Here is a 23,425-nt window from a genome sequence, read left to right on the forward strand (position 1 = left end):
AAAGTCAATCAGCGATTATAAAAAGGCTTTTTTAATAGCTGTTGGTATCACTTTACAAAAAACTTTTTGTTTGAAGGAAAATATCTAAATCTACCAAACGTGGAAATAGTTTGAAACCTGACTGTATAAGAAAAGTTAAATTTTTCTTTTTTTGAAACAATAATACACTCAGCATAGAATTAGGATAAATATTAATTAAACATTATCAGTAAACATGTTTACATACTTTTATTTAGCATGATGACTCCTTACATGTATGCCAGGTGTAATAAAATGGAAAATATCAAAGTGTCATGGCTTTCTTAAGTTGTTGTTTGTGTATGTTTTTGCATTTCACATTTCAAAATCATGCATCCAGTGAGTTTGTAATTAATAATAATTGTAAGTATGGAGTTAAAAATGGTCAAAAATAAAAATACACACAAATATTTTTACATCTAATATGTGTTTTTCTGCATGCAAATAGAATAAACAGAGCTAATAATATATCTTTACACCAAACATAGAAATGAATTTTCTTGAACAATAAACATGAGAAGTGCTGCATTTTTAAAGGACATACTGTTATGTTAAAATAAAACCTGAGCTAAGTGATTTCAGTCCAGACAAAACTTTAAATTGTATCTGTTCCAATTTCTGTACGTTTGTGTTTGTATTCCAGAGCTACTTGCATCAGTTTCATAAAATGTTGACTAGCTCATCTTCATCCACAGACTTTTGTTAGGAACATTTGAGGATGTGGCTTTTTTTCTTATGTTGCAATAATAAAAAACTCAGTTCAGTTCAATCTGAACCAATAGAAAGTTAAAATGCATTTTTGTAAACTTTCTTGATCTGATTTCAGAATAAACTGCAGCAGGACTCCACTTTCCTGTAGAGAAAAAGTGTGACAATGTAACACATGTTCTTGTTTTGTCATCATTTGCAAAAACAATTTCAACCATGAAAACTTTACAGCAAATTTTCAAAGAATGACAATATATATATTTTTTATTTTACTCTATATTATAAAGTAGCAGCAAATTTTACCTCTGAATATGAAAATCAAATACAAAAAATACATATATATATTTATTCAATTAACAAATTACTGGCTGTAAATTACATGAAATCATGATGAATATTTACAAATTCATCTGAATGCAGAGTTCACATACCTTTTTGTTTTCTTTTCACTACAGTGATTCTTTTAATGGATTCTAAAACAAAAACCAGATCTCAGTATTTTTAGAGCACACAGATCATCGGTAGCAGATATTATTTGGTTTGAATATGCAGATGCTGTGATGAACTGAAATCAGCAGAGTAGTTCTACTTTATGTTGAAAACAAATCACCAACATTTCTCATGCTATCAACAAACAAATGTTTCCACAGAGAAACCAAACTATTGATGCAGATGAGAGTCAGTTATCTAGAACTCTGGTTTTCTAATCTGTCTGGTTCTGCTGATTTCTACTTGTAGCATGTAGATGCTCAAAGGGCAGATTGTCTGAACTGCATGTTGAGTTTTAATAGCATGTAGTAGAGCTGCTATGAGGTCACATTTCAGTGAAAACATTAACTGGAGCCGCAGCTGAACGCACCTACCTGTGTTTTCTGTTGTTCATATTTATGTAAACATGATCGTCCTCTGGATTACCAGGCCTCCCTGTCAATCATCAGAAATAACAAAAAAGAATATTTAAGGTGAAGCAGGGATCAAATTAATACAATGAAATGTATAGATGGATATAATCTGCATAACAAAAAGGTATCTTTAAAGGAACAGGTGGAAGCAAAAACAACAATGTTCCCCAAAGCAAAGCTCTGAGGAACACCAAACTAGACAGGAATGGTATCTGTAAGTAGATGGAGCCATTGATTGAATTTTTAACTACTGCACTTCAGTCAACAGTATTTAAAGCTCAGGTCTGAAATCAGATCTAACATAAGGAGCAGAACGTTGACCTTCATCACTCTACATCAAACTATCATTTGAAACTCCAGGAAAAGCTGGAAGATCATTGAAATTTACAAAACTCTGACTGAAAATAGTCCAGAATAAGATGTTGATCAAGAGGTTCTGTCTGCTTGACTACAATTGTCCCTAAAATCCTGGCCAGAAAAAAAAAAAGCTTTTTTCTACTGAAAATCCAAATCATGTCAAGAGCAGGTGGATTACAGCATTTTTTTTTTCAGATAAAACAGTATGTGACCCAAAGCTAGTGAAGCATTAACTATTATGGTTAGTACAGTACAACCAATACTGAAAAGAAATAAAACTTACTATTGTTAGAAGCTGACTGGATTGTTTCATACTCTGAAGTATCACCTGCAAAATAATAAAATGGTCAAGTTTAAAATGACAGCATGAATTTAAGCAGATTAGTTTTAAGTCTGTCACAAATATAACCAAATAAAAGCTTTATGGTACATTACAAGTTTATGATAAAGTTATACTTTGAAAATTGAGTTTTTTCCTATAGTTTATGTTTAAATCTTTGAAAATTCCCCACTGAGTAGCAGGAGAATACACTTTGTAAATGAACAACAGAGTTACTAACCGTGTAGCAGAGAGTTGTAAACTTGACTCTCTCTCTGGTTGAGTCCTTGATTTGTGGAGGAGCTCTGACTGCTGACCTCTGACCTAAAATATGTAAAAGTTAAACTGAAATTAAATTCAATGAAGGATTGTTGAGAAAAGTAAATTCCAGCGTACTGACCTGATGCACCATGAATCTGTGGACGAGGAGAAAAAAGTACATTTGTTGCATTATAGTGAAAAGGTTTTTATCCTCAGTTTTGTTTAACAGCTAAATAAATTCAAAGCACTTAATTTTTACGTATCACTGTATTTCCCACAACAGCTTAAGAAGAAAAAAGTCTCACTTTTGGACCGACTGTATCGCCACCATGACAGCAGGAGAATAATGAGAATAAAGAGAACGACTCCAACAACTGATCCAATGATCAACATCACAGGAAATGAAGAGCTGGCAGGACTGGGCACAGTAACTGGAAAAAAGAAACATTGGAAATAAGAAAACATCTGTATAAAATCAAAATGGAAAAAAAATACCATTGGCTCCGTTTACCATTCTCTTTAGAAAATTGTTTAAAAAGAAAATCCATCACATATTTTAATCCTCCTCACCTCTAACAGACATCCAGCTCTGTAGTGACTCCTCTCTTGAATGTTGACATTTGTAGAAACCTTCATCTGACTTTGACACTGCAGAGATATTCAGCTCCTCTCTGCCGTCATTGTTGATGAGTTTATCATTATGATAGAAAAATACATTGGAGAGACGATTTTGTTTTTTATCTCTGCAGCTCAGAGTAACAGGATCTCCCTCAGTCACAGGATGAACAGGGCTCACCAGGATTGTATTATTCAAAAAACTGTCTGTAAAACAGTCAGATAAAATTTAATTTCAGGCATTAGTTTCAAAGTCAGAGCTGTCATTGAAGAAAAGATTTTACATTTACATAAATCAGAACATATTTCGATTTCAGACAAATTATCTGCATTAGATGTTTAAAAAAGTGACTTATAAATAATCACTAAAACACAAATGATCTTGTGCATTTAAAAACAACTGAATTTGATCGTCATGAAGTAAAACATAGAAGCTCCAGTTTTATAAAGAATCCATATGTTGGAAGTAAATGTTTATGTGCTGTTGAATGTAATTTTTTTGACATTTCACAGATTTATACTATAGAAGTGCTTAGTTGTTGTCATCTAGTGGCGGAATTTATGTACTTCATTTAAGAGTCTGCCATTTTTGATGTCATAAAAAGCAGACAAGCATGGTTTTCTCTCAGTAACAACGCAACTTCGATTTACTTGGTCTTTGAAAGCACTCTTGGTATGTATTCAATTTTGCAATGGATATTTTGTTGATTAACATTCTGCATGAAATGTATACAAAAGAAAAGAATATGAAAGAATAGGTTTATAAATCATAACCTACCATGTACAGTGATGTTCACTGCATTGCTGAACTCTCCTGATCCAAACTCACACCAGTAAACTCTACTAACAGACAAGTTTATCTTGAAGGTACATGTAGATCCAGTCATTGTCCCCCAGGTGGAGCAGGCTGACAGTTGTCCTGTTTCTGTCAACCTCAACACTCTCCACTCAGCAGAGTTTCCCTCACAGCTCACAGACACAAAGTCAGATTTGAAGTGTTGAACTCTGTCAGGATTCACTGAGAGAGAAGCTGCTGGACGAGGATCTGGGAAATAAATATAGAAAGACATTGTCAAGAAAACTGGCATAGGGTGTGAGATCTTTCCGGGTGCATGCAGAAAAGGTGCATAGAGGCCTGAGAGAAAATAAGTAATCTTGTAGTTTGATTAAAAGCTAATTAAATTGAATATGAAGGAATAGTAAAATGAATACAAGTAATCACATAATAACCTTCTGAAATGTATTATCTGAAATGTGATCTGTAATGATTTCTGTAATGAATTAACTGTGGAAAGATTATGGTTGATGAATTATAATAAGTAAGAGATGTGATTGATTGTTAACTAAGGATCAAACTTGTGATAATGTGAAGTTGTAATCATTTGAAATTAATTCAAACAGGTTTAACAACAGATTTAATGTGTTTAATGAGCTATAATACATAATAGTGGGTTATAGAAAAAGAGAGGAATACAGTACAGTCCTGAAACAGGAAATGTCGCAAGCAGTTCTGAACAGATGGTCAGAGCGCACAGGGTGGTTGGAGTGTTGAGTTTGGCTGAAGCAACGGAGAAAGGGGAAGTACGGGACTTTCCACTATGGTCAGCAGAAATAGATTGGGCAATGTGAGGATTTTTTCGTGAGATACAGCAGATGTGGAGAAAGTCACGTAGGCCAAACCTCCCCATACACACACATGGTGGAGAGATGCATAAAAAGGGGCTGAAAAGAGGAACCAGCCGTTCCCAGTCCGACGGCGCAGAAGGAGAGACAACTTGCTGAAGCAGATTGAGCCACGGACCGCACTTCAGAACCACGGGGGAGCTCGGACTTCACACCGCCAAGAAAGGACTGGGTTCCATCGCCCCATCCCTGGTTCTTCATTCGATCGTCGGTCTCGTCTCAGCCCAGCACTTACAAACTCTGCAACAAGACTTGGAGGAAGGACAAAGCTCCCTCAGGGATGAGGAACTGGGTTTTGCAAAAGGATTCGGACCCGTCCTGCTTTGTTTCTTTTCTAAAGAGGGTTTTTCCACACAAGGCAAAGACCTCAACCAAGGATGCTAGAAATTCCTGTTGCCAAAGATCCACCATCGTCTGGGTATGAGTTGAATCTGCTCATTGAAATTCCATCTCAGAACTTGCGACTTTAGTCAGGGAAAAGAGGACAGGGTAGTATGATTGTACATGTAAATTTTATTACACTGTTTTTGAATTATTTACGATTGATTATTGATTTGTATGTCGCATATCCCTGCTTAAGCTTGCTTAATAAATTTATACTATAAAATTCTAAAGAGGTTGGTGGACATTGGAATTAGTAAAGTCATTTAATCTTTGTTCAGTTCTTTTAATTAAGGTAAAACTAATGTACATGATTCCAGTAAATAGGAGGCTTCATAATTTCCTTTGGTGAGAATAAATAATGACCCTGGGACTTACATCTAAGTCACTAAACATAATCTAGCCGGTTTCAAGTGCAAGTTATGATTAGAAAGTGGGCTACCGTTAACAGAAGTGGTTATTGGAATTATGCAGCTGTGAGGGCTACTCAGCTGATTGTTTCTTAACTGTAAAGGGTCATAACTTCTGGATTGGAGGTAGTTAGAGCTAGACGAATCACTTTCGCCACCAGTTTAAATAGATTATCTCTTATAGAGTACTTTTAGGGTAATACCCAGGTCTCAGAGATTTTCCGGACCTGTTAGACAGAGAACTGGTCAGTAGGCAGCCCTGGGTAGTAGTGAGGAGTGGGCGGGGCTGACTATTGCAGGATAACCTTCATGGCGCCCAACGTGGGGCGGCGCACAACTGAGTAGGCGGGCCCCAAAGACACCAAGTCAGTGAAAACAGATGCGAGACTCTGAATAGCTCACTTGGGTTTCTAACTCTTAGGGAAGAGAGTTAGTGGTGACTGACAAGGCCATCAGTCACAACCCTCGCAGTAACTGTATAGCATACAGGTGAGGGAAAGCTTCTACTGAGGATAGAATGACCAGATCCAGACAGTGAAGCCAGTAGCCAACACAGCCTGGACCCATCCCTACTCGAAAGCGCAAAGAGAGGCTTTGGGGGATAGGCGACTCGAAAGACAAAGACAACTATGAGTGAAGAAGAAGAAAGAGGGGAACTGGAGCCCCTACAAAAGCCAGCAATGGAACAAGAGGCAAGCAACATCAGCCGGGATGGGAAGAATCATCAATCCCATCTTTCCAAATCTGCATTATCGCAATTTCCTGTAATGTTGATATTACTTGGTGATGGATTGGAATCCTGGACTGAGATAAATAAAAAGATGTTCTTTGATTCTCACTTCACCATGAGCAAGGACGTTGCTCGGAGCCCAATGGAAATCATAGTGCAAAAACGGATATACTACTGCACCCAGCTTAGACACGGCCACCGACTGGGGGTCGTCAGATGCCCAGTGAAAGTGGCTAAGAAGCCGGAGGTTAGAGGATGGCTGGAATGGTTCGCTGACCTCCTTGAAGGATGGGCGGATGGTGAGCTACGAATTGTCCACAGCCCCTCCGAAAAGTATGACCGCGTAGTAAAAACAGCTACCTTGGCGGCGGGCATCGATGGAATCCTGGTGGACCCAAACGCCAAGGGGGTGAACCAGTACAAAGACTACGCTGAGGCCATGCAGAGACTTTCAACCTACAAAGAGGGCAAGGAAAAGGAGCGAGCCCTCGAAGAGGCAGGGTCGGAGGTGGCTGAGCCTCCGTCCCGACTGCCCAGCAGAACCACGACACCGACTCGCCAGACGAAGCAACCTCCGAGGTATCTGATAGACCTGACGGGCGGCAGCGACGACAACGCCGGCGGTGACAGCAGCGACGACAGCGATGGAGGTCCCTCAGCTCCACCAGGTCCATCGCGGAACGAGGACATCCCACCTGCACCAGCCAATGAGGAAGACCCCGAGGAAGCGCTCGTCGGCGGCCTCACTGAGGAGCAGTTGGAGCAAGCGGCCAGGGACTGGTCCCTGCGACGAGGTCTGGAGCCCGGGTTTCATCCCCGAGCCCACAGCACGGAGAGAAGGCATCCACTACCACCTACGGAGACCCCAGCGGCCAGCAGTTCCGACGAGGACAGGGAGGAATCGGACGAGGAGCAGCGGGACCCCGGTCGCCCTAAGAAGAAGACTCAGAAATCGGACACCTGGAGGATGGCCCGAGAATTAGCCGAAATACCACCGGGGGCCAGCAACTTTAGACTGCAGACCGGCCTCCGGATTTATCAGGTTATTGGAAGAATATGGGATCTTGAGGGTGACGGACTGATTGTGTTCACCAATGACAGATACAAGATCCACAATCGAAAGTTCAGACGCAGCCTTGAGGACCAAGCAGGGCAATATTACCAAGCGGATTCAAAATTGCTAGAAGCCACCTGTAGCCCAAAGACAAGGGGAGAAGTAGTCTTGATGAACGGCTATAGTCTCCCTTATGGAGCTGTAATCCTAGTCCCGATTGACGTCTACCGAAAAGGAGAGAGTTTGGAGGAATATCGGAAGAAGATGTGGCATGGACTCGAGCGGGGCTTAGCGGCGGCCAGCAACGAATGCATGAGAAGAGTGATAGTGAGTGTACAGGGACTGAGATCGCCAGATCTGCCAAGGGACACCGCCAGATCAATAGCGGAGAACGGAGTGGTGAATATAGCCAAGACCAACAGTCATTTCTTTGTGTTCAAAGAAGTGGTGGTGGTGGTTGACCCCCGTCTGCATCGACTCCGCACTGAGCAAGGGGTGAAATTGGCAGCTGAGATGGAGGAGCAATGCCGCATTAGCCATCCATCGCAAGAAATCAAGAAATATCCCTTAAAAATTCCACAGAGTGAGGTTTCAAACACCACCCAGATCGGTAAAGCCAAAGCCGTGCAGCCACCCAGGATAAAGATAAAGGAGGCACCTGTTGAACCAGAGTTCTCCGCAGCAAGGTACGTTAAGGAGTTCTCGTTTGAAGAGAGCCACAGTGAACTGAAAAAACCCAATGCGGGAAAAGTCAAGAATGAGCAGCCGACGGTCCCGAAAGAAGAAGGACCGATGAAACCAGCCAAGATTCGACCGCTGAACTCCCCCAGGAGAGAACCTCTTCGACAACAGCAGTATGAGGACATCAGTGACTCGGAGGACGAAGAGGAGCAACCGGAGATCGAACATCCTGGAGAAGAAGAAGAGGAGAGCGATCACGGCAGCGTCTTCTCCGACCCAAAGCAACTACCGGCCGAGCATAAGACACTCCGAACAGGACAGCATCGGGGTAAGAAGAAAGAAATAGAAACCTTTGACATCGAAGGATCTTCTGAGAGACTGGCAAGAGACGTGACCTGGGGTCCCGTGCAGGCTAAGGACGGACGGCGTACGTATGTACCAGAAGTCGGCCAAACCGAGTACCAGATCCCGGCAGGATGGGCCAGCAGATTGGGAGACCGGGTGCAGCTCGAGGTGGAAGCGACAATCGGAGAATGGGCTAACATCCTGATGACACCATCCTGCTCCACTCTGACAGCACACTATTCCCTGACCACCAACTTCAGGAATGCATACATTGGAATTATGTATGATGTGATGCTGCGACGACTGAAGAAAGCCGCCTTCAAATACTCCAGGGAGGCTCGACAGAAGCTGGACGAAGTGTCGGCTGATGAAGAGGAACCCCAGGCGACGTCTTCGGAGCCAGGACCACAGATCCCGGTGAGGCCACCAGGGGCGTTGGCTCAGCTACCTGCCGCTAATACGGGACAGGATGCTTACGCCGAGTTGAAGAATCTAAGGCTGGTAATTAGGAGTAAAAACGCAGACGAAAACAATGAGGAGTATCTAAAAGATGTTTGGCCAACTGTGTTGTCTACCACCAACCACGAGGGAGCCAAAAAGTTGTGGCTGACCAGCGTGACTGCGGACCCGATGGTTGGAACAGATTCAGCACAGAGCAACTATGAAAGGCTGGTGTTGGAGGACATGGATGATGAAGAGTCCCAGGTGAAGAGAGCCAGAGGACGGCTGGACAAGGGAAGCCGGTTGGAACCGCTGTGGCACACACTTAAGCAGACCGTTTCCCCTGCGAGATATGTGAAAGTACTGCGTGAGGTGACAAAAGGACGCAGAGGGGAGATCGTGTTCGTAAAGTTGCCAGTGAGAAGCACGACGGTCGCTCAGATGGATGTAGCGGTGCAGGGATTCGACCTGGAACAACAGTACTACGAGGACAAAAGGAAGAAGGAGGCTAGCCAACCGGCAAAGCCACCTGGGAGGGTTAACATCAGACAACCAGCCAACTTCCAGGGTAGACCGTTCCAGCAAGGAGCACCGCCATCCAACTTCCAGAGCAGACCGTTTCAACAAGGAGCACCGCCACCCAACTTCCGGAACCGGCCGTTCCAGCAGAAACCACCAGGACCACAAGGGAAACCGACCAACCCTCCGGCTTCATCAAATCAGCCAGGGAAAGGTCAGTTCCTGACAGATGAGGAGTATAGGAAATTGAGCCCAGAAGAGAGGACGGCCCTCCGTGAGTCCCGTAAAGCCGGGGCCGGAGGGTCACCAAAGTAATGACGTCCAGGTCGCGGGTTGTTTTAGAAAATGCCTACTGGGAAGGGGACGAAATCTATGCTAAAGTGGAAGGAGTGCCCTACCTAGTGGACACCGGAGCGGAGGTGTCGATGACCCGCAAAGACCTAAAAACAGCAGGACACCTAAAGGTTCAGTTTGCCAATGGAAAAATAGAAGAAATGCCATATGGGACCTGGAAAGGAGTAGTGTGGGTGAAAGGTCCCTACAATCTCCTCACAGTAAAAGACTTAGACGAACTCAGTAAAAAGAAAGGCACACATCGCCGACTGGAGCGAAGGCTGACGAGCTTGAAAGCAAGATTGGTGAAAGTCGGCCCAACACAAACAGGATCAGAGAAGCGAGACTGGTACAAACCGGTCGACATACCAACGGTGACAGAACAGAAACTTGAAGAGAGTGACTTCTCCCCGGCTGGGAGAGAGAAGCTACGTGAAATCATCGCTACAGCACAGGTAGCACGGTTCAAAAATGATTGTGGAGATTTGGGCCCAAAGTTTGTTCATCACATCGAAGGTGGGGTTCATCCACCTGTTCGGCAGTACCCGTTGAACCCAGGAGCAGTCGAGGAGATGGACAAGATCGTGAAGGAGCTGGGCGCCCTAGAGATCATCAGAGAGGAGCTCAACCCGATCACCAACAGCCCCATCCAGGCGGTGAAGAAACCTGAATCGGCTGGAGGGGGTTGGAGGCCAGTTATCAACTTCAAGGCCCTGAATCGGAGAACAATAGCAAACCGAGCCAGTTTAATTAATCCACAAGGAGCGTTGAAAACTCTTCGAGTCAAGAAGTTCAAGTCATGCATCGATCTAGCCAATGGATTTTTCTCTCTACGCCTCGCCAGACAGTCGCAAGGTAAAACTGCATTCACCCACAAAGGCAAGAGCTATGTGTGGCAAAGGTTACCCCAGGGGTACAAGAACTCCCCAAACGTGTTCCAGTCAGCAGTGATGGAAGTGTTGGGGGACGTGGGTGCAACTGTGTACATTGATGATGTTTTTATTGCTGATGACACAGAAGAAGAACACCTAGAGAGGCTACGAAAAGTGGTTAAAAATCTCACCAAAGCAGGTTTGAAGCTAAACCTCAAGAAATGTCAATTTGGACAGTTCCAAGTGAATTATCTGGGTTTCCAAGTCACGTCGGACTTGGGACTCTCGGATGGGTACAGAGAAAAGCTGACGAACATTCAACCACCACAGTCAGAAAATGACTTGCAGAAAATATTGGGACTGTGCAACTATGTCAGAGACCATGTACCCAACTATCAGAAATATGCCAAACCTTTGTACCACTGCCTGAGGAAAAGTGAGGACGACGAGAAAGACGGAAAAAGACCCTGGGTTTGGACAGCAGCAAATCAACAGAACCTAGAGGAACTGAGAAGGGCCATTCAAGCAGCTGTGAGATTGGAACCAAGGAGTTTGTCAGAAAGACTGGTGGCAGAGATCAGCTGCGAGAATGACGATGCCATGATCAAAGTGAGTAACGAAAATGGAGGCTTAGTTACCCTGTGGAGTTACACCCTAACTTCTGTTGAAAAGAAATATCCGCAGGAAGAGAAAGAGCTAGCGGTGTTAGCCCGCTATTGGGGTGTGCTGAAAGATTTAGCACAAGGACAACCAGTTAAAGTCATCACACAAAGCCAAGTTCACAAGTACCTAAGAAAAGGGACTGTGGAAAGTACTAAAGCAACCAATACTCGGTGGGGAAGATGGGAGGACATCTTGCTGGACCCGGAGCTTGAAATTGGGCCAGCACAACCTACCAGTAAGAAAAAACCACAAGAAACACTTGAGAAGCCAGGACAACCGGAATGGACAATCTACACCGATGGATCCAGAAAGGGGTCCGACCAGTCGGCATACTGGGGATTTATTCTGAAGCAGGACGGCAAAGAGAAATGCCGCCAGAAAGGAAAGGCCCCGGGTAGTGCTCAAGCCGGAGAAGTGACGGCAGTACTGGAAGGATTGCTGGAGCTGGTGAAAAGGAAAATCAAAAGTGCCAGGTTAGTAACCGACAGTTACTACTGCGCTCAGGCTCTCAGAGAGGACTTGGCCATTTGGGAAGAAAATGGTTTCGAGACAGCAAAGGGCAAGCCAGTGGCACACAAAGATTTGTGGAAAAAGATTGCTGAGCTGAAGCTGCAGTTGGAAATAGAAGTGCAGCACCAAAGAGCACACACGCATGAGGGAGCTCATTGGCGTGGGAATGATGAAGTGGACTGTTATGTCCAACAAAGGAAGATCGTCTTTGTCGGTACCGAGAAGTGGGACAGAACTCCCAAAGGACGGGAGGTCCCAGAAGAATACGTGGTTGAGGTCGTGCGGAGCGTGCATGAGGCCCTTGGACATGCAGGCGTGCGACCTACCCGTAAGGAACTGGAGGAGCAAGACCTTTGGATCCCAGTGAAACAAGTCCAACGCGTGCTAAGGGACTGTGAAGTGTGTGGTCAATACAACGCAGGTCGCCGAGGGCAGCGGATGGATGGGTTGTCCATCAAAAGCACAGTCCCCTGGGGCTCAGTCTGCATGGATGTTGCAGGACCCATGGGGATAACAGGAAGGAGAGGTGAGAAGTACCTCTTAGTGCTGGTGGATTCCATGTCGGGGTTTGTAACTACAAAAGCAGCCAGGAAAGCAAACGGCAATAGCGTTGTCGGCATGCTGGAACAAGTATGCAGTGCCCTGGGAATCCCGAAAGAGCTGCGCACGGACAATGGGACTCATTTCCGTAATTCACAGGTTGACCAGTGGTGTCAGAAGTATGGAGTAATGCGAGTTTACTCGCCACCCTACACCCCACAAGCTAACGGAGTGGTGGAACGAGCCATAGGGTTAGTGAAAAGCTGGATAGCTAAAAATGCTAACACCAACAGTTGGAGCACCCAAGCGGTGGAAATAGGGCAGGCCCTGAACGACAGAAGCAGAGCCGAAAGACCCGCCCCTGCGATGGAACTCAACCAACGGCCGTTCACCACGAAGGAAGTGGGGCGGGGCTCCAGCGACAAAAAGGAGAAGCTGACGCCCAGAGTGCCATTCCGAGAGGGACAGCGCGTGTGGGTCAAAGCAAGAGAGCAACCTGTACATGCAGCAGTAAAACCCAAGTTTGAGACAACTGACATCGTCAAAAAAGTACTGGATAGGAACACAGTATTGCTGGAAAGAAAAGGGATCCAAGGAGTTGAGCAGCTCAAGCCGGTTCCTGACTAAAGCGAAACAGAAGCCGGTGAAATGGCCAGTGAATCATGTACCATTCCACCCTATCTCGGACTGGCCACCGTGAAAGGGGTGGTTGTAATTAGAAGAACCCCTTCAGGGATTTGGGCAGGACGAGCCCTGAAGAAATTGGATTGGGCCAAAAATGGAGTCCTGTCGGAGGACAGAGAGATGCTGGTTTGGAGAAAAGCTAAAAGCGGCTGCCCGGTTTGTTTAGCCGACCACCATCTTCCCATTATCTGGGAAGGACCGGGCCGTGAGAAGCCAAGACACCAGGAGGCTACCGCAGAGATGCTACAACACCTTCGCGTCTCCCCAGTCACGGTATTGAACAACACAGTCTGTGGGAACTGCCGAGTGGGTTACCTGCCCCGACTTAAGTTGGAAACCCAATGGGGGTGGCTCCAGGAAAAACCAAGAACTTGTTATTGCACGTGGGACGGAGATGAGCTACACCACTGCCCTGTGTGCGAGGAACAGCTGAAGAGTGGAGAGGTAACACTGACAGGCGAAGCTGAAGGGTGGCAAGTGACAAGATTTTACAGCTCGCTGCGATATTACAGAACCTATGGGCAAGTGCAGCCGAACTATGGGAGCTCCATACCGATAATATTACCAGGACCTTCCGCCCCTCCGAACACTCCAGAGGAACTGGACCCATGGGTGTGGAAGAGGGAAGAAGGGCCCCATGATGTCCTGTGGGATTCTGTTCAGGCCGCCTGGCCATATGACGCTGCTAGAGCATCCCTGTCGTGTCCACCATTGAATGCCAACCACTCTCCTGTGGTCTTCCGGGTACATCGGCCTCATGCATACCAACCATCAGCTGAGGAGCTAAGTGCACTCCCAGATGACGCCCGAGAGCAAGCCGTTAACGGTGGGTGGACAGGCCCCTGGGAACTAACCACCTGGGCACATCTAATTTTGGAGGTCATCAATGACTGCACGATACCCATAGTGGATCTGCCGGATGTACCAAGAGAAGATGGGGTGCGCAGCTCGGATATGTATTACTACACCACAGAGGTGGAAGGATGGGGCAGCAATGCGGTGAGACCAAAAGAGAAGTCTTGCCTGTACTGGGTGACAGCGGAATCCCAGTTTCGGGATGGAGTTTTGCAACACCCGGGAGGCGTGGCTCACAGGGCGAGTACGCCCTCTGATCCTAGCACCTCCTGTCATGTCCAGCTGTCAGTGCGCATGATCACCGTCCCCTATAAAGGGATCTACTCAGTCGGAGCAGCCATCAAAGTGGTACCAGACGAGCAGACTCACGCCACCGTGTCCAGTACGGAGCCGGAGCCTCCCAAGAAGAAATCCAAAACTCACGCCTGGCAGAAGCTCGCCTCAGCATTTCCATGGAAAAGGACAAACCAAGACTGATGGACGCACCGGAAGGAGGAAAACGAGTCGTCGAGTCTGCAGGTCAGCAAAAAACCAAAAAGCGAAAGGGGAGACAGTGTTTTGTGACTAGATTGTTCAAAGTGGGGGTTGGAGCCTCATCGGGACTGTCAGACAGAGGCCCGTTTTTAAAACTCCCTACCACCTCCATTCTACTAGATATGCCAAGAGAAGATTTCACTGTTTCCAATCCGCTCACCGAGGCCTATTTTCTCAAGTTTCTCATATATCTCCGACCCACCAATTTCCAAAACGTAAAAGAGGTGGGGGAAAGTGAAGAATACACGACGCCCCCTGCCATGAAGCCACATTTATTTATCCCTACCGCACCGCCCGCTTGGAAAGGAAGAGGATCCGACAACACGGTTAATGTTGCATCAATCTCCCCTATGTGCCCAAGATCTCTACCATGGACTTTTAATACAGTGTATTTCAGGTTACAGGGGATCGAGCTACGGATTAGGTGGGGTCCCCATTATCTTGAACCACTGCAAGGACTGTATTGTGAAATTTCACTTAATGACATGATGATTTGGACCACTTCACCAAGTATGGCGAAAACCATAGTAAGGAGGGAAATAAATCCTGAATGTTATATATTTAATAACACCAGGCTTCCATTGAAATTGGAAATAGACAGGGTCTACCCCAATCCACCACACCAGAGGATTTTTACTCCGTCAACCTGGGGGTACCGCACTAGACTAACTCTGCATGGACAATCATTGTACACCTACGTCTCAGTACCTGCCCCAATAGGGTACAAACACGAATCCTGGCAAGACCAGGCGCTGAAAAATGGAACCGCCCCAGGCCCATTCCCTAGGCCGGACTACTGGAGGGTGTTCCACTGGAAGTGGGTGTGGAGGGGGTTGGAGCCTGATTTACCCTACCCCTCTCCCATATATACAGCCCTACAGCAGAGAAGGGCCACCAGACGGGTTGGAAAGAACCCTGCCAACCAAGGCCACCTCAACTCTTTGAGAAAAATCTGTACAGCGCCTGATACAGCGGATCCCAGAGAAGCACTAATCTGGCCAGGATGGATGCTATCGGCATGAGGCGCCGACCTACAGACCCGGAGTTGCTGGATGTTACATCGGAATCAGACAGCTCTACTGACACCGACGACGACTCGGAAATCTCTAACGAACCCTTGCTACGGAAAACGACTACGATAACCAGAAAAACCCTATGCCTGAAAGGGCTGCTAACGCTTCTTGCCCTGCTGTTTGCTGCTGCTGTTCTTGCTACTATCTTCTACTTCATCGGAGTTGGACCGTGGTATCTTACGCATACAAGGGTCACCTATGGACATTCTAAGTACGCTAACTTCAATTGTTGGAATACAAGCACTACGGCTATTTTTGTACCATGGAACAACGACACATCTGTCCAGAACCGAACCGGGCTGTTCGCCAAAGACAACGGGAAAAAGTACGTGGAGCGCCGAGCCTTCGGATTGAACGACTCCACTCTGGACGACCTTCTGAATCGCACCTGGGAGATCTACAACTATGACTTCCTCGAAACTGGAGTGCTCTGCTGGATACGGGTTCTGCGAAACAAAGAACGACGGACCGTCAGATGCAACTGGATTCACCCGGACCGAGGCATGCCAGAATGGCATTGCAACATGGCTTGTCGATCGTTGCTACTGCTGCCCAACCAAGGGTACTGGGACACCGAAGTAGTTTACCCAGCCCCACCCAGGTCCTCAGGCTGTCGAGCCTGGCTCCCACGAGGGGAGTTTTGGGGGGACTATCACCTGAACTGCAGAGAGGATGACATCATCCCAACAGCACCAACGGGCAACTGGACCTTCCGAAATGCCTCCCGAGGTAATCTTCCAGTCAATACAACGATGCCACCTACATCAGCCAATTTGACCAACATGACGGCTTTCCTGATCAGGCTAGGACCTAGACGGTTTATGTATGATGAGGAGCAAAAGCACTGTTATAGACACCACTTCAGTTGGTTAAATCCTTGCCTCTGGAATAAGTTTGTGCAATGTGCAGGACAGAATTATATAGTTACAGCCATAGAAGAATACTGGGCAGATTTGTGGCACTCTATACGCACAGTCCGCACAGAAGTTGAAACCTGGCTGAACAACTCATTCCCATGGACATACATAGCCAAAGACCAGACGTTCTTTATGGGAGACTTTCCGGAGGGAACGGTTCGCTCTCATACTGGTTTGGAGGAGCTACACATTGCCAATTTGCGTACACAACCCCTTCCAACTCCTGATGACCTTCTGAAAGCTCCTAAAAACGACTTTGCAAAAATTGACAAATGTGTCGCCAAAAGAATTTTTGAGAGCCTTAATGACACCTGTTGGAGGAAAACCCACTCATCGCCACGTTGTGACCTCTGGCAAACTGGGAACGCTCTTCACTCCACCTGGAGGTACAACTGCCCTGATCCTGACAAAGCACCTACTGCTAAGTGGGCTTTGCGGGCCTGGTATGAAGATTACACTCGAAATTGGGAATACGAGTGGTGGGGACTCCAACAAGATGAGTTCGAAGCTTGGGTAACACCATGCCTCACGGAATCAACAAACTACTGGGTTAAGTACCAGTACATCGCCACGGTTTATTCGAAAGACCGCATGATTTGGCCTGGAGTTTTTTGGAGACCTGACAGTTATGTCAACCCGAGACCTTGGCGCATGACCTGTAGAAACACAACAAGACGGGTCCTCGAATGCACAATCAGTTTGGCTAGAAGACCCTGCCAAACCGTCCGAGGTTGGGAAAGCTACTGCAAGGAACATTATGCAGATGAGTATGACACTCACTCTTCTGAGGTTACTTGGCGGAAAATCAATGGCACATGGCGGAGGGCCATAGTGAGTGGACGGACATGCACCGACGCAATCCTAGGATATCATCTCCAGAAGCGCAAGAGCATTCTTGGACTACCCGTTCCGTTCATTCCAAATCCCCTTATAGCCATCGCCGAAGGACATGCTTTTCGGAAAAGTCTGTGTGAAGGGAACATCGACTCAGGGTTTGACTGGGTAGGACCCAACCTGTTGTATTCCAATCTCACCTGCTCCACCACTATGGAGCATTGGCAGCAATGTGGAGAAGGCTCTAATAAACATGACTGTTTCTGGTATGAGACTATGGGAGCAACTTTGGTGGCCGTCGCCACCGAGGTTGTGGAAGAAATTGCTCATGTGGTGGAAGAAGGCCTCAACATTGTTGAACAGTGGCTGCTAGACGCTCTTAGCGTTCTATGGCCATATCTCTTAGGTCTCCTGGGCGTCGCCGTAGCAATACTCATCGGCAAAATCGTCTTGGAGGCGTGGCTGAAAGCACTTTGTCGTTGCAAAAAGAGGAACTACCAGCCCCTCCCCCCTAAGGAGGAGCCTACTTCTGCATAAGAGAGAGCTGCCGTGTGCCTGCGACCCATTCAACCTTCATCGCAGCTGCCGACAGGACCTGATCCAGAGCGACCATCATCTCACATCATGGAAAACAACTCTTCGACCAACTCATCAAATCCCAACTCACTTTTTGCACCGATTCAAGTGAGTACCATTGAGCACTTAGGGATTACCCTGGCCTGGGTAGTCTTCTGCCACACCGGTCCTTGGCCCAAGGGACATCCTATGAGGATCTTCGTCGCGCTACAAGGATATGCCAAGCTTATCCTCCGTCCATTCATTCTCCACAGATGGGGGTTGGCTTCGTCCCTCTTTGCCTGTTACTTGATGGGCCGTACTCGCATCAATTGGCGCAGGGGCGTTGTGGTCTGCCTGTGGCTCATCACCGATACCGCAGCCCTGATACTGGAATTGGTCCTGGGGGGCGCACAAGCTGCACGAACCGCCCCCTTTAAGATTCTCACAGCCATTCTAGAAGGGCTTTTCGCAGTATCTATCCTCATCTACTTAGCGCGCCAGGCCTTGGCTATCAAGGGTCGAGGACGGCGAATTTGGATGCAAAAGTGGGTAATTCTGGCTCTTTGGGCAACGGTTTGGGGGATCCTGGTGGTCCTCTACTGGCTTCATGAGACCTCGGACCTCGCCATTGTTGTATGGCTGATGACCTACGCGGCAATATTCCATGATTCAGCTCATGTCTATGATCGAGGTGAACCAGCACCAGATCATGACATTTCGGCTCCTGTGATTAATTCACCTTGGCTCGCAAAACAAGCCGGCACACGGGCTTAAAACCAGCCTACTCTCTCAGCTTTCGCTTTAGCATTTTCGTCATTGTAAGTACATGTAGTTAATCAATAACCACTGATCATGAAGTTACCTGGGTTACTGTTTCTCCTCAGGCATCAACCTGCTGTGTGGGATGTGGGATCACCGCAGAATCCTATGGATTCATTTGGGTGGCATCGTCCGCCCGCTGGTGTCACAAATGCGTGAGCAGCCATTTTAATGATGTAACGGCAATTCTCTGCGCCACAGGGCTGGAGGATTTGCCCTACATAGCGGATTCCACATCTAGATCCCTGGAACGGGTGCACAAAATCGTGTGGACCTCTGCATTTGGCCTAGCCGACGACGACTTCCCAGCATCTCCATTGTATACGGGGCTACGGCTGCCCGTAATTCATAAGTTGTGGGAACACCAGCTTACTCGGCAATGCCTCCCAACTTTACATCTGTTGGATGGCCGAGTTGTGGCGGTGGGCGACTATCTTCCGCCTACACGTCCCGTGTCTCCGGATTTGTTTATCGACGTCGGATGCCAAGCCAGCAGTGCGACTAACGAGAGAGGTACCCAAACTGAGAACCTCAGTTCATCTCCCCAAGCATGCCAGACTGAGGACATCCTTTCCCCTTCATCTCCATCACCAAGTGATATGGATTTCCAGAATCTGCTGGCAGAGTTGGACGGCTACTGCAACACTCCATCAACGCTGCCAGACTTCGGCATGGACTTGCCTTCGCCTCTGCCGCCTCCGCTGGAACGTTCCACCCTTTCCGTCTCAGGTGACTCTACACTTGACAACGATTTGGGCGCAGAACTCTGGCTTTCTCCGCCATCCAATCTGTCGGAGTATGCGGTTGTGGATTCCTGGACACCTTCATTGTCGCCGGTTACCTGCTATGAGCGGGACATCCTCACTATCACTTGTGATGATGGACTTGATCTCCTTTGACTTTGGACTCTGTGTTTTCTGCGAAGCACCGTCCGATCTCATGGAGGGGGTGTCAAGAAAACTGGCATAGGGTGTGAGATCTTTCCGGGTGCATGCAGAAAAGGTGCATAGAGGCCTGAGAGAAAATAAGTAATCTTGTAGTTTGATTAAAAGCTAATTAAATTGAATATGAAGGAATAGTAAAATGAATACAAGTAATCACATAATAACCTTCTGAAATGTATTATCTGAAATGTGATCTGTAATGATTTCTGTAATGAATTAACTGTGGAAAGATTATGGTTGATGAATTATAATAAGTAAGAGATGTGATTGATTGTTAACTAAGGATCAAACTTGTGATAATGTGAAGTTGTAATCATTTGAAATTAATTCAAACAGGTTTAACAACAGATTTAATGTGTTTAATGAGCTATAATACATAATAGTGGGTTATAGAAAAAGAGAGGAATACAGTACAGTCCTGAAACAGGAAATGTCGCAAGCAGTTCTGAACAGATGGTCAGAGCGCACAGGGTGGTTGGAGTGTTGAGTTTGGCTGAAGCAACGGAGAAAGGGGAAGTACGGGACTTTCCACTATGGTCAGCAGAAATAGATTGGGCAATGTGAGGATTTTTTCGTGAGATACAGCAGATGTGGAGAAAGTCACGTAGGCCAAACCTCCCCATACACACACATGGTGGAGAGATGCATAAAAAGGGGCTGAAAAGAGGAACCAGCCGTTCCCAGTCCGACGGCGCAGAAGGAGAGACAACTTGCTGAAGCAGATTGAGCCACGGACCGCACTTCAGAACCACGGGGGAGCTCGGACTTCACACCGCCAAGAAAGGACTGGGTTCCATCGCCCCATCCCTGGTTCTTCATTCGATCGTCGGTCTCGTCTCAGCCCAGCACTTACAAACTCTGCAACAAGACTTGGAGGAAGGACAAAGCTCCCTCAGGGATGAGGAACTGGGTTTTGCAAAAGGATTCGGACCCGTCCTGCTTTGTTTCTTTTCTAAAGAGGGTTTTTCCACACAAGGCAAAGACCTCAACCAAGGATGCTAGAAATTCCTGTTGCCAAAGATCCACCATCGTCTGGGTATGAGTTGAATCTGCTCATTGAAATTCCATCTCAGAACTTGCGACTTTAGTCAGGGAAAAGAGGACAGGGTAGTATGATTGTACATGTAAATTTTATTACACTGTTTTTGAATTATTTACGATTGATTATTGATTTGTATGTCGCATATCCCTGCTTAAGCTTGCTTAATAAATTTATACTATAAAATTCTAAAGAGGTTGGTGGACATTGGAATTAGTAAAGTCATTTAATCTTTGTTCAGTTCTTTTAATTAAGGTAAAACTAATGTACATGATTCCAGTAAATAGGAGGCTTCATAATTTCCTTTGGTGAGAATAAATAATGACCCTGGGACTTACATCTAAGTCACTAAACATAATCTAGCCGGTTTCAAGTGCAAGTTATGATTAGAAAGTGGGCTACCGTTAACAGAAGTGGTTATTGGAATTATGCAGCTGTGAGGGCTACTCAGCTGATTGTTTCTTAACTGTAAAGGGTCATAACTTCTGGATTGGAGGTAGTTAGAGCTAGACGAATCACTTTCGCCACCAGTTTAAATAGATTATCTCTTATAGAGTACTTTTAGGGTAATACCCAGGTCTCAGAGATTTTCCGGACCTGTTAGACAGAGAACTGGTCAGTAGGCAGCCCTGGGTAGTAGTGAGGAGTGGGCGGGGCTGACTATTGCAGGATAACCTTCAACATTTAATCTAGAATAAAGCTGAAAACAGATTATCCAAATCGTCTATTGCTTTAGTGTTAAATATCAATATTATCATGGCAATAAATCAACCAAAATATTTTCAACAAAAACTTGTCTCAAGTGAGAAAAAACTGCAGTATTCATAAGTGTCATAATTTGAGTTTTCCTGTGTCTATTTTAAGTTTCTGTGTCCTCTGAGTCTCCGTGTTGTCCTGTCTTCCCCTTGATTGTTCCCAGGTGCGTCTCGTTCCCTGATTACCTCCTGTGTATTTAATGTCACCTCTGTTTCTGTGTCTTTGTCGGGTCCTAGTCTCGTCTTGTCTGACCTGTCTATCTGTCCTGCTGTCCATTCGTGTTTCCAGTTGCTACCAGCTTGAGCCTTAGCTTTCTGCTCAGCTGTGCTGCCTGGTTTTTTGGACTTGGTACTTTGGACGTCGTTAAACATCATCATTGTTGCACATCGACCTTGGTCCTCAGCATCTGCTTCACCACTCACACCACAACTCATGACAATAAGTGATCCACTATTTTTCAAATCCTTCAACCTTTACTTTTCACCTTTTCATTTTATGTTTTTTATTGCTGCTTTGAATTTAAAATTCAACAATGTATGAAAACCCAGATAAAACTTTGACATTTCTTCTTTACTTTGATAATGAATACAACAACTTTAAATTACTGCTACGGATAAAGTACATGGCTAAGTAGAAATAATGTAAAAAGATTATTACTTGCTCATTGAAAGGAGACGCACAGATAAACTGACCTGCTGACCAGACAAAACTTGGATCTCTGTATTTTGGTTTTCCATTTCCTGCTTTACAGACATAACCTGCTGTGCTAGTGAGTCCATGAACAATGTAGAAATTCTCATCAGTCCCATCAGAGCTGCCAGGCAGCAGCTCATAGCTGTAGGATCTGATTGATGGATCATAAACAGCTTTGTACCAGAAGAACCTGGTTCCTGCAGGTGGATGTTCAACCTCACAGATCAGAGTCACTGAGGCTCCAGGACTCAGCCATGATGGAGACACAGAGAGTTGATCTGTTGGAGAGACACATTGATTTGTTCAACACTGTCACTCTTCAAATAGTCAAGTATTATAATATTTCTATATAACCTAAAGGCTTCAATTTAAAGAAAAATAGTCTGACACACTAGAATATTTTTTAGAGTTGTAGCATATTAAAAAAGAATTATAATGCATCCTAAATCCATTTTTAAAAAAACATTTTAAAATGTTTATTTCATTTTCTTGCCTTAGAATGAACTCAGAGAGAAAATGTTATTGTTTGTATCTTACTCTTACATACTATTTTTATTATCTATTCTTGCATAACTATCAATAGTTATATTTATATATCAGAGGCCAGTTTGGTATCAGGGTCACAGTGGCTCGTTTGGGAACTGTTGACATAAACAACATAATGTATTAGTTTAAGAAAAACAAATTAAAAGGGTAACACTGTATTTGACGGGCTGTGGATAAGACTGTAATGACACCGTCATGAACATGAGTAAGTCTTCATGAATATTTTTTGTTGTCATAAAGTGTCATTCAGCAAATCGTGACACTTTTAATACAAAGTTGACATTATTCAAAATGTTTTTGTTATGACAACTTGACATTAACCAAGAAATCATGATCTGACATAAATTTGTTATAAAAGTATTACTGATAAATTTATCAGAATCATAAAGTGTCATGATTCACCGCATGACACTTTATGACAACAGTCAAAAATATTCATGAAGACTTCCTCATGTTCATGACAGATGTTATGTCATGTTTATGACGATGTCACATCAACACTACTACCAGCGCTCGATTTATTCTAACCATCAAACAACTCTTATCTGTCAAACATTTGACGTCAATCTTCACAAAAATAGACAGGGACATATACATACATTAAAGAAAAAGACTCATACATCAGCAGTACAAGAATAGAAAACAGCCAAACAAGAGCAACAGTTCACCACACATAAAATGAAAAGATTTCAGATTAAAAAGACAAAAGATAATAAAATATATTGCTGCTACCGAATCACTGGACCAGTTGATGAAGATTTTGTAGTGACACTCGTCTCATAATGCCCACTTAATCTTTTTGTGTTGCTAGGTAAAGTTGTTATTAAGATA

The 23,425-nt window shown here is 45.2% G+C and overlaps 1 protein-coding gene across 1 annotated transcript; it reads right to left on the reverse strand.

The window, feature by feature from the left end:
* Positions 1–213: 213 nt before the first annotated feature.
* Positions 214–22,309, reverse strand: LOC111611255. The gene is made up of 10 exons (XM_023347155.1): positions 22,230–22,309; positions 3,959–4,225; positions 3,136–3,387; positions 2,871–2,996; positions 2,705–2,720; positions 2,546–2,628; positions 2,269–2,313; positions 1,590–1,650; positions 1,158–1,199; positions 214–871 (listed from the first exon to the last, which is right to left on the reverse strand). Exons 2-9 carry the CDS (start codon positions 4,065–4,067, stop codon positions 1,190–1,192), a joined length of 702 nt encoding a protein of 233 aa, XP_023202923.1. The 5' UTR covers positions 4,068–4,225; positions 22,230–22,309; the 3' UTR covers positions 214–871; positions 1,158–1,189.
* Positions 22,310–23,425: the final 1,116 nt, after the last annotated feature.

The sequence above is a fragment of the Xiphophorus maculatus genome, chromosome 14 (genome assembly GCF_002775205.1).
Source record: "Xiphophorus maculatus strain JP 163 A chromosome 14, X_maculatus-5.0-male, whole genome shotgun sequence".
Taxonomy (NCBI): domain Eukaryota; kingdom Metazoa; phylum Chordata; class Actinopteri; order Cyprinodontiformes; family Poeciliidae; genus Xiphophorus; species Xiphophorus maculatus.

Bases quoted from the DNA above. Each gene is read 5' to 3' on its own strand.
- LOC111611255 (XM_023347155.1), bottom strand. From the start codon at position 4,067: ATGACTGGATCTACATGTACCTTCAAGATAAACTTGTCTGTTAGTAGA. The intron at 2,997-3,135 runs GTGAGGAGGATT...TCTTTTTTCCAG, and splicing joins GAGCTGGATGTCTGTTAGAG to TTACTGTGCCCAGTCCTGCC. The intron at 2,314-2,545 runs GTTAGTAACTCT...ATTATTTTGCAG, and splicing joins TTACAACTCTCTGCTACACG to GTGATACTTCAGAGTATGAA.